This window comes from Narcine bancroftii, chromosome 8, assembly GCF_036971445.1.
Source record: "Narcine bancroftii isolate sNarBan1 chromosome 8, sNarBan1.hap1, whole genome shotgun sequence".
Lineage (NCBI taxonomy): Eukaryota > Metazoa > Chordata > Chondrichthyes > Torpediniformes > Narcinidae > Narcine > Narcine bancroftii.
In genome coordinates this window covers 91591136-91608282 of record NC_091476.1, presented here as the reverse complement: position 1 = coordinate 91608282, position 17147 = coordinate 91591136, and the positions used below count along the sequence as shown (strand labels likewise).

The 17147-nt window shown below is 43.1% G+C and overlaps 1 protein-coding gene across 6 annotated transcripts in view; it reads right to left on the bottom strand.

Moving 5' to 3' along the window:
- Positions 1-17147, bottom strand: part of pknox2 (pbx/knotted 1 homeobox 2) — a 542571-nt gene that overhangs the window by 58536 nt on the left and 466888 nt on the right. For 5 of the 6 annotated variants that reach the window (XM_069894489.1, XM_069894488.1, XM_069894491.1 and 2 more), the window contains one exon: positions 592-714. The exons of the other annotated variant lie outside the window; for it this stretch is intronic. In XM_069894489.1, the coding sequence (XP_069750590.1) occupies positions 592-714 (123 nt within the window). The remainder of the gene's footprint in view (positions 1-591; positions 715-17147) is intronic. 6 annotated transcript variants of the gene reach the window in all.

The following is a 17147-nucleotide window of genomic DNA, read 5'->3' as shown; positions in this document are numbered from 1 at the left end:
TTGTGGGCAGTTCTGGTTCCCACTCTGTGGGATGGATAAGATTGAGTTGGAGCAAGTGCAGAGGACATCCACCAGAATGCCACGTGGATTGGTTATGGGGAAAGATTACATGAGCTACCTTGTTTTCCCTGGAGCAAAGAAGACAGAGGGGTGACCTGCAGAGTTTTGTTTAATTATAGGAAGCAGAGATAGCATGGTCAGAAACTTTTTTCTCCCAGGGTGGAGAGAAGACAAGAAAGCAGACATTTCAGGAGAATGGAAGGCGAGAGGAATGCTTTAATTATACACACAGAGTGGTTGACATCTGGAACTTGCTGCCAGAGGAAGTGGAGGAATCAGACACAAAGATGATATTTCAGAGACATTTAGACAGGCATTTTTATAGGCAAGGCATTAGTAGCCTATTTAGGTAACGTTAGATTAAATAGGCAAAAAATGTTGATAAGGTGGCCCAAGAACATGTTTCTGTGACTTCATCATTTTAGACAGACAGGTTAATAATATAATCGAATCACATTGACATTGTTCACTTTTCATTGGTACTATCAGGCCTTTGGCCATCCTTGCCCAACAGCAACTTTGCTGACTCACCACAAGATGCTGGAAGAGCCAGGACCGCATGATGTTTGTGGCATGTTTGGGCAGGACCCCACGCTTACTCTTTGACTTCTTGTCTTCTCCATCCTGGAGGAGGGAGGTCAGCTCCAGATTCACCTGGTTTCACAGAGAGAACACAAAGGTCCCGATGAGGAAATACTTCTTTCAACACTGCTGCTCCCTTCTTATTTGACCTCATCCAGCATCAGCATTTGATCCACTTTTCATCAGCAGGTTCGCTCAGTTCTGCTGTTAAACAAGAAAGTCGGCAGATGCAGGGGTACAATTCTGGTGCGAGTTAAAATTCCAGCCTTTGATCTTTCCACCCAAAGTTACTATTTTAACACATTTCCATCTAGATTTCCTGGAAGAGTGGAACTCCAACAACTCTCAACAAGTTCCATATGACTAACTCAACCTGCTCAATTAATGCCCCATACATCACGCTGAACATCTAAAGCATCTGCTAAACCCATTGACTGTGCCAAGAAGGTCAAAGCACCAGGCGTAATGCTTCCAGCTTTCTCTCATAGTCACACACCATCTTGATTTGGAAACCTATCACCACCATTCCTTTATTGTCACGTAACATACGATATCAGACAAAATTGCCTTCTGCTTGCTGTAAGGCAGGCAAAGAGTCACCAGTAGTGTAGCCGGCACCCCTTACAGTAAGAGAGAAAGCTCCAGATTCAAATCTCCAAAGTGATCAGGAAGCATATCAGCTCCTGTCTGAGCAGTGACATGGATACATTCCAGTTTGGCTATCATCGTAACATGTCAACGGTGGATGCCATCTCATTGGCTCTACACAAAGCCCTGGAACACCTGGACAGTAAAGATGCAGACATCAGGATGCTCTTTATTGACTGCAGTTCAGCATTCAACACCATCATCCCCTCAAAACTGATCAGCAAACTCCAAGATCTGCAAGTTAACACCTGACTGTGTAATTGGATCATGGATTTCCTCACCTCCATACCACAATCAGTGAAGATTGGTAAGAACTTCTCCTCCACAATTTTCATTAGTACCAGAGAACAACAGGGCTGTGTTCTTAGGCCACTGCTCTATTCATTTTACACCTACGACTGTGAGGCTTACATAGGAACATAGGAAGCAGGAACAGGAGTAGGCCAAAAATGGCCCAATACGATCATGGCTGATCTAATTTATGACCTAACTTCACCTACCTGCCTTCTCCCCATAGCCCCTAATTCCTCTATCATGTAAAAATTTATCTAACCGAATTTTAAATATGTTTAATGAGGCAGCCTCAACCACTTCCCTGGTTAGAGAATTCCAAACATTCACTACTCTCTGGGAAAAACTATTTTTCCTCATCTCTGTCCTAAATCTACTCCCCCGAATCTTGAGACTGTGTCCTCTCGTTTTAGTTTCCCCGGCTAGCTCTAAAAACCTTCCTACATCTATCCTATCCATACCCTTCATAATCCTATATGTTTCTATAAGATCTCCTCTCATTCTTCTGAATTCGAGTGAATACAATCCTAGACGATTTAATCTTTCATCATAGGTCAACCCCTTCATCCCAGGGATCAACCTAGTAAACCTCCTCTGGACCGTCTCCAAAACCAGTATATCCTTCCTCAAATATGGAGACCAGAACTGGACACAGTACTCCAGGTGCAGTCTCACCAGTACCTTATACAGTTGCAACATTACCTCCCTACTCCTGAATTCAATTCCTCTAGTGATGAAGGCCAACATTCCATTAGCCTTCTTAATAACCTGCTGCACCTGCAACCTAACTTTTTGCGATTCATGCACAAGCACTCCCAAGTCCCTCTGCACAAGAGCATGCTGTAGTTTTTCACCCTTTAAATAATATTCAGCTCTTTTATTTTTCTTGCCAAAGTGGATAACCTCACACTTACCAACATCGTACTCCATCTGCCAGACTTTTGCCCACTCATCCAGCTTAACTATATCCCTCTACAGACTCTCCACATCCTCATTACAATTTGCTCTTCCACTCAATTTGGTGTCATCCGCATATTTGGCTACACCACATTTTGTCCCCTCCTCCAAGTCATCAATGTAAATTGATGAACTGTTGTGGGCCTAACACTGACCCCTGCGGCACCCCACTTACCACTCTTTGCCAACCTGAAAAACTCCCATTTATCCCGACTCTCTGCCTCCTGTCAGACAACCAATTTTCAATCCAGGCCAATATACTTCCCCGGACTCCACTTTCCTGTAACTAACTGATAAGTCTCTTGTGCGGCACCTTATCAAATGCTTTCTGGAAATCCAAATATATAACATCAACCTGTTCTCCTCTATCCACTGCACCCATTATATCCTCAAAGAATCCTCACAAGTTTGTCAAACAAGATCTTCCCTTTCTAAAACCACGCTGCGTCTGCCTGATTGAACCCTTACGTTCCAAAAGTTTCGCTATTTCATCTTTAATGACGGCTTCAAGCATTTTTCCAACTACAGACGTCAAGCTAATTGGCCGATAATTTCCAGTCTTCTGTCTATATCCCTCCTTAAAAAGTGGCGTGACATTTGCTGTTTTCCAGTCTGCCGGGACCTGCCCAGAATCCAAGGAATTTTGGTATATGACCACCAATGCATCAACTATAACTTCTGCCATTTCCTTCAGAACCCTTGGATGCATATCATCAGGACCAGGTGATTTGTCTGGCTTTAGTCCCATTAGTTTCTCCATCACTACTTCCTTTGTAACAACTATTTTATCAAGGCCCTCCCCAACATTCGCATCCTTAACTCCGCACTTGGGCATGCTGGACATGTCTTCCACCGTGAAGACTGACACAAAATATTTGTTTAATGCCTCGGCCATTTCCTCATTTTTTGCTACCAGTTTTCCTTTCTCATCCTCCAAGGGTCCTATGTAAACTCTGGCCACCCTCTTCCGTTTTATATATTTATAAAATTTTTTGCTTTCTGTTTTTATATTTTGTGCCAATTTACTTTCATAATCCTTTTTCCCATTTCTTATTACCCGCTTTGTAACCCCTTGTTGTCTCTTAAAGTTTTCCCAATCTTCCAGTTTCCCATTGCTCTTTGCAGCTTTGTACACCTGCGCCTTCAATTTTATACTCTCCTTTATTTCCTTTGTTAACCACGGTTGATTTTTCCCTCCCTTGTTGCCCTTTTTCCTGACCAGAATATATTTTTGTTGAGCATTACAAAATATTTCTTTGAAAATCTTCCACTGTTCCTCAACTGTTTCATCAATTAACCTGTGCTCCCAGTCCACTCTGCCCAATTCCTCCCTCATCCTCTGGTAGTCACCCCTGTTTAAGCATAATATATTAGTTTTAGATCTAACTATTTCCCCTTCCACCTGAATGAGAAATTCAATCATTCTATGATCGCTATTTCCCAGATGGTCTCTGACTATTACATCATTTACTCTACCTATCTCATTGCACAACACTAGATCCAGGAGAGCATTTTCTCTTGTTGGTTCCTTAACATGCCGCTCAAGAAAGCTATCGCGGATGCATTCTATGAAATCCTCTTCTAGACTCCCACGACCAACTTCATTTTCCCAATCTGTGTGGAAGTTAAAGTCCCCCATGACTACTGCCGTATCATTATTGCATGCCTCACTTATCTCTCTATTTATTTCCTGTGCCACTAAACTATTGTTATGTGGTAGGCGATAGATAACACCCACCAATAATTTTTCCCCTTTGTTATTCTTTATCTCTACCCAAATGGACTCAACATTATGCTCTTTAGATCTTATATCATCCCTCACTACTGCCTGGAGCTCATCTTTGATTAAGAGTGCAACTCCACCTCCCTTACCATCCTGTCTATCTCTTTGCACCACCTGATAGCCTTGAAAGTTTAATTCCCATTTAGGGTCACCTTGTAGCCATGTTTCCGTGATGGCTACCAAATGATAGGCATGGGTACCGATTTGCGCCTCAATTCACTAACCTTATTTCTAATACTGCGGGCATTCAGATAAAGTGCCCTTATGCTCTTTGTCCTTTGAATATCTAGTGACTTCTGTAACCTTTTCTTTTGATTTTTCTGCCCACTATTTTTCTTTGTAATTTTCTTAACACTATCATTGACCCGAAAACTCACTGCACCATCTGATTTTTTACTTTCCCCTCCCAACATTACTTTTCCTATTTTACTTTTCCTGGCCATTACTTTATCTTCCCTACCCTTTTCCCTATCACTCTGGTTCCCATACCCCTGCCAAATTAGTTTAAACCTTGCCCCACTGCTGTACCAAACATACTTGCCAAAATGTTGACACCTTTTGGATTTAGGTGCAACCCGTCCCTCTTGTAAAGATCATGCCTTCCCCAAAATAGATCCCAATGATCCAAGAAGCCAAATCCTTGCCTTGTACACCAGCACCTCAGCCACACGTTCATTTTCCTTATCCTTACATTCTTTTCATCACTTGCATTTGGAACAGGTAGTAATCCCGAGATCACCACCCTAGCATTCCTGTCTTTCAGCTTTTGTCCCAGCTCACTGTAATCCCTTTTCATTACCTCCTCCCTTTTCTTGTCAATGTCATTTGTACTCACATGTACCAAGGCATCAGGCTGCTCTCCCTCTCCTCTCAGAATATTTTGGACCTGATTTGTGATATCTCGCACCTTGCACCAGGGAGGCAGCACACCATGCGGGTATACTTATCTGGCTCACAGAACCTCCTGTCTGTACCCCTGACAATGGAGTCCCCAATAACTACTGCATTTCTCCTTTTCCTTTCCTTTTGCACCACTCTGCCAGGCTCATTGCCATTGACCTGGTGACGTGGCCCTCTTCTGTCCGGTCATCTCCCTCAACAGAATCCAACACAACATAACTGTTGCTGAGTGGGATAGTCACTGGTGTGCTCTCCGTTTTTCTCGTTTTTTCTTTCCCCCGCTGACGATTTCCCACTTACCTGACACGGGTTCTGGAGTATTTATCGCCCTGAAAGTTGGTATGACAATAACACCATCTACAAATGTGCCAATGATACCACCATAATGGGTTGTATAAAGGAAGGGGATAAGTCAGCGTACAGGAGGGAGATTGAAAACTTAGCTGAATGGTGCACCAACAACAACCTTGCACTCAATGTCACCCAAACTAAGGAGCTGGTTGTTGACTTCAGGAAAGGAAAGCCAGAGGTGTACGATCCAGTGATCATTGAGCGATCAGAGTGGGAGAGAGTGAGCAAATTTAGGTTCTTGGGAGTCACTATCTTGGAGGATCTTTCCTGGACCCAACACACTAATGGTATCATGAAGAAAGCACGTCAGTGCCTCTACTTCGTCAGGATGACATCAAAAACCCTGGCAAATTTCTACAGAGCTGTGGTGGAGAGTGTGCTGACCGGCTGCATCACGGTCTGGTATGGAAACACTAATACCCCTGAGCATAATGCCCTCCAAAAGGTAGTAGACACAGCCCAGGACATCACAGGCAAAACCCTCCCTGCAATTGATTGCATCAACAAGGCATGCTGCCATCAGAGAGCAGCAGCAAACATCAAAGACCCTCACCACCCTCTGTTCTCACTCCTGCCTTCAGGAAAGAAGTATAGGTGCCACAAGACTTGTACCACCAGGTTCAGGAATGGCTGCTACCCCTCCACCATCAGACTCCTCAACGACAAACTTAATCAGAAACTCATTTAAGGACTCTTACTTGTGCACTTATATTTTCTTTTTGTTCTCTCTGTATTTCACAGTTTGTTTACATTTGTTGAAAGTTTACATTCTTTGTTTACACGTTTTATGCTGTGTACAGTTTATTTTTTGCACCTGCAGGTAAAAGGAATGTAAGTGATGTCATGTATGTACTCTGACAATAAATCTAAATTTGAAGACATCAACGCCCAAGGATCTTCGGCCCTCTTCTTTCCCTCACCACTCTCTTGAATCCCAGCTCTGCCAGTCTCCAGCAGCCCCATGTGGATTCTTCTTCTGCAAGTGGCCCTTAGCCGCTGAACCCTTGGCTGATCTAACTTCCCTGTACTGTCACCTTCCACGCTTCTTCTCAACAGGGACTGTTCTCCCTGTTTTTGGTGCCCTGTGGTAGTCTGCTGCTCCCCAGAGTCTGAAACCCCTTGTGACAACTGGCAAGCATCTTGGGCACCGACTGTGGTGGCAGGACTTTAGGTTAAAAACATTGTCGGCTCTTCTAAAAGGCCGTTTAACGCCTGTACCGAGCCATTGGCATTAAGATCGAGCGATTGAACTCTTTGGAGCAGTGCTGTGTTTGCGCTCTCTGCTCTCTGGAGTCCGCACCATTGGCAGCACCGCCACTGCTGCAACATCTGGATCTCCTGTCCCGACAAGACTGAAGTTTCTTCCTCACCACGAACCCAATGGTTGAGCCTGTCATCAAGATATCCATCTGCTTCATGCCTTGATGATGGGCTCAAGCCCAAAACGTTGGTTATTTATCATTATCTTTGCTCGATAAAGGACATGGTTTGACCTGCTGAGTTTCTCTAACTTTGTGTTTTTACTTCAACCACAGTGTCTGCAGACTTTTGTGTTTTGCTTCTGTCTACTGCAAAACTCCGAAATCTCTTTGAGGGATGGCTACCCTAAATAAATTCTCCTTTGGTCTCCGAACTGAGCTCTGTGAGATTCTCTCACTGATCCCCATCTGTAATCCCTGCTGCTCTCATGCTCTACAGCCATGGAGTCACCCAGACATGCAGGGGGTTTTAAGATATAATTCAACAGTACCTGCTCCTGGCTAAGTGGATAAGGGACTTAGACCTGAAATGTTCTCTTTTCACAGACAAAGCCTGATCCGCCAAGAGCTTCCAGCATCTCGTGTTTTGTACATGATTCATTTCTGTTTGGTGCAAGCAGTGCTGAGATAGATTTGTCAAAGGATGAAGACTTGGAAGAAAGATGAAGACTGCTGAAACCTAGAGGAGTACATTCAAGGAAGGTGGGACAGCCTTGGCTGAAGAGTTCTTGTGAAACGAGTTGGGTCATTCTCCCAGCAGTGCCTGGCATTCCTCTGAGATTATGGCTGAGGCATTGTGACAACTTAGTACTGCAGCTGCCTGTGTTAGCCCTATCCTGCTAGTGCCTGATGAGGATCACAGGAGTTGGAGTCGAGAACAGATTCAGTTTCCTTCAACTAACATTCCATGAACACAGGAGGCATAAAATTCCTCTGTGAGCGCAGAATGTTAGCTGCAGGAAACTGGAAAAAAAATACATAAACTAACAGTAAGCTGAGTGTATTAGGTATCAGGAGCTATGAACACTGATTTACACAATCGCACACAGCCGAGAATCTCACACAAGAGTGGAATCAAATCTAAAATCTGCCAGAGATGGCGTAAAGAGTAAATTGAAAACTCATTTCTAATTGTGTACTTGCAGGGAATTTTAATCTTTTCAGACACTATGACTCCAACTTCCTGAAGAAAAAAAAGGTTGTTGAAAGCCAAGGAGGCATGTCAGTTACCATGGGAATAAGGAAACAGAGACCTGGTGGCTGCATCACCTGGAACCGGAGGAAAATTCCTTGCAAGCTATTTAATTTTACCAGGACAGGAACATCACAGTCATGCTGTGCATTGCTTTTAAAAGTATCGCTTAAATGTCAAAATAATTTGCAATAAACACCTTGAATGCACGCCAGATTTATCTCAAAGAGTGAAAATAGCTCCTTTAATGACTGAGGTTGATCAGAACTGGGGCTTTTCGCTTTGGAGCAGCAAAGAATGAGAGGTGGCTTCGTAGAGGTGTATAAAGTCAGAGGGGTTTAGGTAGGGTGGACAGCCAGCATCTATTTCCTGGGGCATCAATAGCAAATACCCGAGGACAATGTGGTGGTTAGCACCACTCTACTTCAGCATCACTGCCAGTGGGCTGATATCGCCTCCAACCGTGCATCTTGGCGCCTCACAGTTCGGCAGGCAGCAACCTCCTTTGAAGAAGACCGCAGAGCCCACCTCACTGACAAAAGACAAAGGAGGAAAAACCCAACACCCAACCCCAACCAACCAATTTTCCCTTGGAACCGCTGCAACCGTGCCTGCCTGTCCCACATCGGACTTGTCAGTCACCAACGAGCCTGCAGCAGATGTGGACATACCCCTCCATAAATCTTCGTCCGCGAAGCCAAGCCAATGAAAGACTTCAGGATCAGCACCTCGTGTCCGAATCTAGTGCTGTCTTGTAAGGAGTTTGCATGTTTTTGTCATATGATCGTCTGTTTCCTCTGGGTGCTCAGGTTTCCTCTTGCATTCCAAAGACGGATGGGGTTAGTAGGTTCATTGGTCACAAGGGTGCAGTTGAGTGGCGCAGGCTTGTTGGCCAGTAGGGCCTGTTACCGTGCTGTATCTCGAAATTTAATTTTTAAAAAAAATTTTTCACACTATGGACCATATTGACCAAAATACACATAAACCTTTCCCTCTTGAATATACACAATGTCATTTTCTCCCCCTTTTCCCCCCTCCCTTCCCTCTCTCCTTCTATATCTCAAAATTTTAAAAAATCTGTTTCAGGTGAGTGGCAGAAAGTTTAGGGAAGATGTCAGAGGTCTTTTTTTTTTTACACAGAGAGTAGTAGGTGCCTGGAATGCATTGCTAAGGTTGGTGGTGGTGAACATTTTAAAGACTCTTTAATAGAGTCAAATTATGGAGTAGGTTTACACAGGTCGGCACAACATCATGGGCTGAAGGGCCTGTGCTGTACTAGGTTCAAATATGTTCTATGTTTTAATTTGGCAAAGACTGTACCACAGAGTGAGAAGATCCCAAATTCTATCCCTGGGCAGAGATATTATGTTAAAATGTTAGCCCAGTAACACAGGATGAGTGGAAAGGGAATTACATGGAGATCTTTCCTGTTGAAACCTGAGCTCTAATAACCACAGGCCTGTAAGAGGGAGGGGGAGGGGGGAGGGGCGACAATAACTGGGGAAACCCCAAAAATGAGCTTACTAGAAGTCCGACTGCATTAAATTGCAACATTTAACTTCACTAGTTTGAATTCGAATCGCGGGAGAAGGCAGTCAATTTCGGGCGTTACTGTCAGAAATGGAATAATGAATGAAGGTACCCTCGAGATGCATATTTGAATAATGGCAGCTTTGAATATGGTAAGTAGTTCACTAACAGGTACTGAAACCCATCTCCATTTATTGGGAGTGTGGGCTTTGGTACTAAATTGCAAATGCACATCAAAAATCAACAGTTTAATCCCATTTTAGGGGTTAAACTTTCCTGTAAATGTACAGTGTGTAGCATTTCAGCCTTACACAACACACCTCACACTTGGGGGAATTGTCAAAATGTACTTCAACATGATCAGCACCTTCAGGAGTGGACAGTTTCTTACACGTGGCCTTCTCAGGTGCCCTTTCTCAACTTGGCAAAAAAGAGCAAATGTTCAAAAAGCAGGTAACATTGCACCTGCCTATCTGAACACAGGCAGGAACTTGCCTCAGAATCCTGCCTTCTTCCCATTATTCCACTGCCTCTTCTGTGTCCATCCATTTTCCAAAATATATATTCAGTCAGGAGATACAAATCTCTTTGGACATCCCAGTTGAGTAGATTCGCAAACCCTTCCAATGAACGTGAGTAGCATCAGAGCAGCAAATGACAACTCTACAACTCATTAAAAGAATCATATTTCAAAGAACATATTTGTCAACTGAGCTAATATGGATCAGGCAATCTCCATTGTTCAATTAAATCTTGTTTAGAAAGAACCAAACTCATCATATGAAAGTCCGCATTACTCCAATCAATGGATACAAGTAACAAATTGAAAGCAACGTCTCCTCCTCAATTATTATCAATACAGGTGCACCCCAAGGATGTGTCCTTAGGCCAGAATCAGAATCAGGATTTATTATCATGAAAAAGTCATGAAACTCGGTGTTTTGCACCATCATTATAGTGTAAACATTCATATTATAACCATCTTACGACTTTAATATAAAAATTTAAATAATAATAATTATAGAGCATAAAAAGTCGGGCAGTGTCTTTGGTTCATTATTCAGGAATCTGATGGCAGCGGGGAAGAAGCTGTCCTTGTGCCGCTAGTGCTCGTCTTTAGCCTCCTATTCCTTTCCCCAATGATAGTAGAGCGAAGAGGGCATGGCCTGGGTCTTTGAGGACAGGGGCTGCTTTTTTAAGACACCGCCTCATGTAGATGTCTTCAATACAGTGAAGTCTGGTGCCTGCGTTGTCGCAGGCCGGGTTAACAATCCTCTCGAGTTTATTCTTATCCTGAGAGTTAGCACCTCCTTACCAGGCAGTGATGTAACCAGCCAGAATGCTCTCCATGGTACACCTGTAGAAGTTTACGAGAGTCTTTGGTGACATACGGAATGTCCTCAGACACCTCACAAAGTATCACCACTGGTGAGCCTTCTTCATGATTGCATCAACATGGAGGCTCCAGGACAGATCCTCGGAGATGTTGACAACCAGGAATTTGAAAATTTTGACCCTCTCCATTACTGAGCCCTTGATGAGGACAGTGTCATGTTCTCCTGGCCACTTCACTACTCATTATATACTCATGACTGTGTGGCCAGGCACAATCCCAATGCTATCTACAAGTTTGCAGATGACACCACAGTTGTTGGCAGAATCACAAACAGCAATGAGGAAGTGTAGAGGAGGGAGATGGATCAGCTCCTTGAGTGGTGTCACAACAACAACCTTGCGCTCTACATTAGCAAAAGCAAGGAGATGATTGTGGACTTCAGTAGGGAGTCAGGGGAAACACGACCCAGTCCTCAACTTGGCATTAAGTAAGTCTGCAGATGCTAGTGTAGAGTGCAATACACAAACATGCTGTAGAAACCCAGCAGCATTCATAGGAAGTAAAGAGTAACCAATGTTTTGTGCCTGTTTGCCCTTTACTTCCTATGGATGTTGAGTGGCCTGCTGAGTTTCTCTAGCACGTTTGTGTCAACTTGGCTGTACTTTATTTCAACATACGGTCCATGAGGTGGCATCACTGCAATCTCCCACACACGCCCAATATTAACTGAGATCCTAAAATCGAACCCCATCTCCATGTTTAGACAAGTGCAAAATAAGTTACAACTCAGTTTAAGGGAGAGGAAAGTTTGTCCCATTTTAGGATCAACTTTCCTCCCCCAATCATTGCCCACAAGATACATATATATCTTTCATTCATTGAAATTACACTCCTTTAACAAGTAGCTACAAGATATTCCATCAACGTAGTAAAGTACTGTATAAAAATGTCACAGTAAATGTTAAAAATAGTCAGCCTTTCCAGTGTTCCACCATAAGAACAATTTTAGCATGAATCTGTGGGGGAAAACATGATGAACCCACATGCATGTGCACATACATATGTACATATAAACTCATAATACAATGAAATCTATCTCTATAAAAATCATTTAAATGGTTTTGTAATAAGACCTTGGAACTGGATGGCAGAGGTAGTTACTCTCACAACATTTAAGAAGCACTTGGATAGGCAAGAAAGAAGGCTACTGACAGAATGCTGACAAGTGGGATTAGTACGATGGGTGGTGGCATGGACATTTGAGCCAAAGGGCCTGTTCTGTGCTCTACGATTCTGAACTTCAGGATAAAAATGATTCAATTCACTGTGTGTGTAAAATACTGAAAAGCCTGTCTAAATCATGTGTGCCATTTCCTCAGTGGCATTCTGTTGAACCATGCCAAATCAGATATGCATGGGTCATCTGTAGAATATGATGCATAATGTTCTATTAAATAAGGAAGCGTGGCACATATAGATGTACCTGTTTCATCTTGTATTCATATGTGTGAGTTCTTATACAACACATGGATGAAGGAAAAAGTTCTTTAAAGTTGTTGTAAACAGCACCATGAGGCATGCCATGAGGCTGCAAGCCCCCATCACAGATCTTGCATACTGTGTCTCCTGCTCTCTAGCAGACAAGTTTAGTCAAACAGGAGCTATAATCCTTAAGGAATTGCTAGTTGCACTGCAACCATGATCAGTATCATTACAGTACCTACTTGATCAGAGTGAATATCTACCACTGAATAACTAGTAGCATGGCCCAGAGGGAAGGTTAGCATTGTGGTTTGCGCAACAGTAGTATTACAGCACCAGTGACCTGGATTTGAACCCGGCGACGTCTGTAAGGAGTTCGCATGCTCTCCCCATGTCTGCGTGGGTTTCACCCAGGAGCTCTGGTTTCATCACACCTTCCAAATCGTACAGGGTTGAAGGTTAATTTGGGTGCAAAACTGCAGCCCAGGTTTAAATGGCTGGAATCGGCTTCGACCTTGTTGTAAATAAAAAATAATAATAATAATTAAAGTAAGAACTAGGCTGGAGAGGCAAATTTAAAAAAAAAGGAAAATATGTGAGAATAATATAAACCCCTAAAATCCTTGCAAGCACATAACCATGTACAGGTAGTCCCAGACTTATGACTGCAATGGAGACAGAAGGGTTGGTTGCAACTCGAGTTTGGTTGTATGTTGGGGAACGGGGACCTCGCGCTGCTGTGGGGAATGGGGACTTCTGGCTGCCAATGGGGAACAGGGACTTAGGGCTGCCGCCATGAGTGGAAGGCCACTGTATACAGTACTTTTAATACAAAATATGAACTTGTACAGAAGTTCTAATAATTTTTTTAAAATTTGGTCATATATGCGGGTGAATGTAACTGGTGTAGGTCGGAAGTCGAGGAGTACCTGGAGTCATTGTGAGTTGATTCAGTAGCAAGCTAAGCAGTGGTTAATTTTTTGAATAATCCGAGAATTCAGGGTAATAAGGAACTGGGACAGAAGAGGAGATGAAGCCTGGGGCAGAGCTCAGGCTTGATGACCTCCTGCTCAAATTTTCTAGCGATCTAGCAACAGAAAAGACTGATGAAGCGAATTCTGTAGATTTGTCAACACAGAGTTTCAAAAGGGCATTAACCAAACTTCTGTAAAGGTTGGTTATCAAAATGAAAGCCCACGAAATAAAAGGGGCAGTGTAAGTAGGGTGAAATGGAGTTTTCTTTAAAATAAAACTAAAATAAATGGTTGTTAATCATTGAAAGGAGGTGGATGGTGGTAGGCCAGGATCGGGGCAAGAACCTCCACAGAACAATGTGAAAATGTGTGGAAAGGTGGAAAAGTCAAATTATGTAAATGACACTGGACCTGAAGGTGGTATATACACACCTCCAAGGACAGGAACAAACCACAAGGGGTGGGATGGATTATGTTATATTTTATATTATATATAGATATGTTTTTAAAGGAGATAAATTGTGTGGGTTTTATAGTTAGGTCACACACAGATGCAAACACTTCAAAACAGATCTCATTTCAAATGCCAAAGCTCTGCTCAAGCCAGACAGTCCAGGCTCTGAGTGCCTTTGAAGGATGTCTATATGGTCTTCACAAGTAGGTGTTAATTTGACATGCTGTGGAGTAATGGATTATTGTTTTGGAAAGCAACAGATGAACAAACTCAGAAGATTTGGTCCGGTGCCGCAGTTTGAGTGCAGTTTGCTGTTCTAAGAGGGTCATGTGGTTTTCTCTGAGAGAGAGAGCGAATTCAGTTCTATAGTTCAGCAGCAGCAGCTGGGACTGGAACAGGACAAGCTGGCAAGCCTGTGGAAAACCCCATTTTGAAGATGGGTTGTGAGTTCTTAGTTCAGCCTGGTCAAAGCCCTTGTGGTCCATACAAGAGAAGATGGCTGGTTGTATAATATTTCACTTGAAATAAGGGAAACAAAAAGGAACTCTGTGGTGACCTGAAGGAAAGAGGTTATCATCTGGAAAACCCTGATGGGGCAAGTTTCTTTGCCAATACACTGAAGTGGCTGATTAGAAGGAATCAGTTGTGGGTGTCTAATGAGCAACAAATCTCTCTCTGAAAACTTACCAGAACCGTAACCATTTGCTTTTCAAGCACCAAAGCCTGGTGGAATTCATGAATGTTAAATTCTGGGCACAGTATAAGAATTCCCTGCAACCAGTGAACTTGGAGGAGTGAGAAGTGAGATTGGACTGTGAATTAAAAAATTTCTAAACTTACACACACACATTATGTGCGCTTAGAATTAGAAGGGGGTTAACCTAGATTAAGTTAATAGTAATAAGTTTGATCCCATTTTCATCTTTAAAGATAATTAAAAGCAACTTTTGTTTAAGTCACCATTTTTCTTGGTGAACATCTATTGCTGCTGGGTTTTGAGGTCCTCCAGGCTCATAACAGGGGTTATAAATAGACCGGTGCAGATGTAATATGTGGGACTACAAAGGGAAGAAATGAAGAGACATATATAAATGGCACAGTTCGAAAGCCACATTTAAATAAGATTTGAAGAGAAGCTGTTTCAATTAGCGGTAGTTATGGACTTGGAGAAATAAATCGGTGCTGGAAAAGGTGAAGAAAATCTGCAGAGTGGCTAATATCTGAAACTTTCCACCTGTAAGCCAGATGGACGAGACTTAATTGGGGCCTTCAAAAGGGAATTGCATAGACACTCAGGAAAAAATCATGAAGAATGGGAGTGGCTTGATCACTTTGGGAAAACCATAAACTCTACGAGAAAAACTGCTTCCTTTTGTGTCACGCTGGTTTCATAATTCATTTAATGACATTGGATGTACAGCACAGCCACGTGACCGAACTTGTCCTTGACTTCCTTCAGCACTTCTCATGCGACACCTTCAGTCTGCTTGCCTCATTTTCTTTTTCCACTGGAACCATGCACCCCAAATTGTGCTCTAGTTCTTTTCAATTCCATTTCTCTGAAATTAGATGACTTTTGTTTGGTTTCCTTTCAGTGGCCTGATTAACCAAAGTCTCTTCTTTTATTGGAGACACAAGAGACTGCAGGTGCTGGAAGCTGGAGCAGGAAAAAAAATCTGCCGGATGAATTCAGCGGGCCGACCAGCATTGTGGGGAGGGGGGGGGGGGGGATGAAAGGATGGAACCCTTGATCGGTGCCTTTTCCTATCACTGATGCTATGCAATCCACTGCGTTCCTCCAGCTGACTGTTTTTCTTTGCTTCTTGAGCACCTTGCTCTTCAAGAGGGGTCAGAAAGACAGGGAGAAAGAGAGACACACACACACACACACAGGAGAGAGAGACACAGAGGGAGAGACAACGAGGGAGACCGAGAGAAGGATAGAGGGAGAGAGAGAGAGAAAGACTCGTGGTGGAGAATAACGACTATGAGAGGTAAGAGTAACAAGAGATAGGGTGTAAAAAAGACACAAAGCAAACATGTTATGGATTAAAGGATTATTTGATCTATAATATGTTTGCTTTGTAACTCTTTTTAGACCAATAGGCAAAATCATCTAAAGTTGCAAGTAACATCAGGACAGCTGCACAGGTTACGTGCAGGTTATTTTCTACCTATTAACTTCAATCAGCCCCAGGCCTCAATTTTAAGAAGAAAAAGGCATTAATGAGCCCAACCACCACTTATGGGGGAGGTGCACAGAAATAAAATCATAGAAAAAAAATAAGTTAATGGTTTTGTCTCTTCGAATGTGAAAATAATACAATTTGTGCAACAATGAGAGCAACACATTAAAGCAGAAGTAAATCACTTCAACCAGTGATCTTTGGTAGATGTACCACACGATGTGCTACACTACATAAACATCAGAAAGATTCAAAGGCCACTAAAGCCATCTGTTTTACGTAGCTCACAGTTCCGCCGAAAACTTAATACTAGGCAACACAGCAGGTCAGCGAATGATTCCAGAATGTTTGCCCTCATTACTTTCCCTGGGAGACTGTTCCAAATATTAATCAGCCTTCAGTGTTTCTGACATCCGTCCTGAACTTTACCATAATCAGTTGCATCCAATCTCGTGCCTTGCAACGTTAACTGAAGATCAAGGATCTCCTTGAATGCCAAAGCCAAATACAGATTGCAGTCATAGAGAGACTCTTCAGAGTGGTGTCTGGGATTGGAAAATCTTCAAAACCACTGATGTGGAGCTTTCATTTCCTCAGGAATTTCTTACAACAGCCAAGGAAGGTTTCCTTCAGACACAAACACACCAATCAATTTGCACGCAAGGTCCAACAAGCAGCAGCTGGAGGTTTATTCTTGTGTGCGTCCTCTGTGAGTAACATAGTCTACATTTCAGGTTCAATTGTAGGGACGCCTGCTGAGGATCCTGGTTCGCCATCAAGCAGGGGTTGGTGTCTTTGGCTTCGCAGTAAGAGGGCAGTGAACCTCGAGAGGAAAGGAGGTGAAATTCAGCGCAGTCTGTGCGTTCTCCCCGTATCTGCGTGTTTCTTCTTGTTTCCTCCCACATTCTGAAGGCATACGGGGTGAGTATGTTAACTTGGCAGATGGGGGCATTTGGGCAGTGTGGGCTCATGGGCTGGAAGGGCCCATTGCCATGCTGTATCTCTAAATTTAATTTTACAAAATTATGGGCGAAGATGCCACCTTCTTTGTGGATTGATTCTATGACGTAGTGGAAGTTCAAGAGAACCTAATGCAATAAACTAGGGGACACTTAAAAGTCTTCTGCCACCTCCGCATTCAACCTTCAGCAATCGAGTCAGG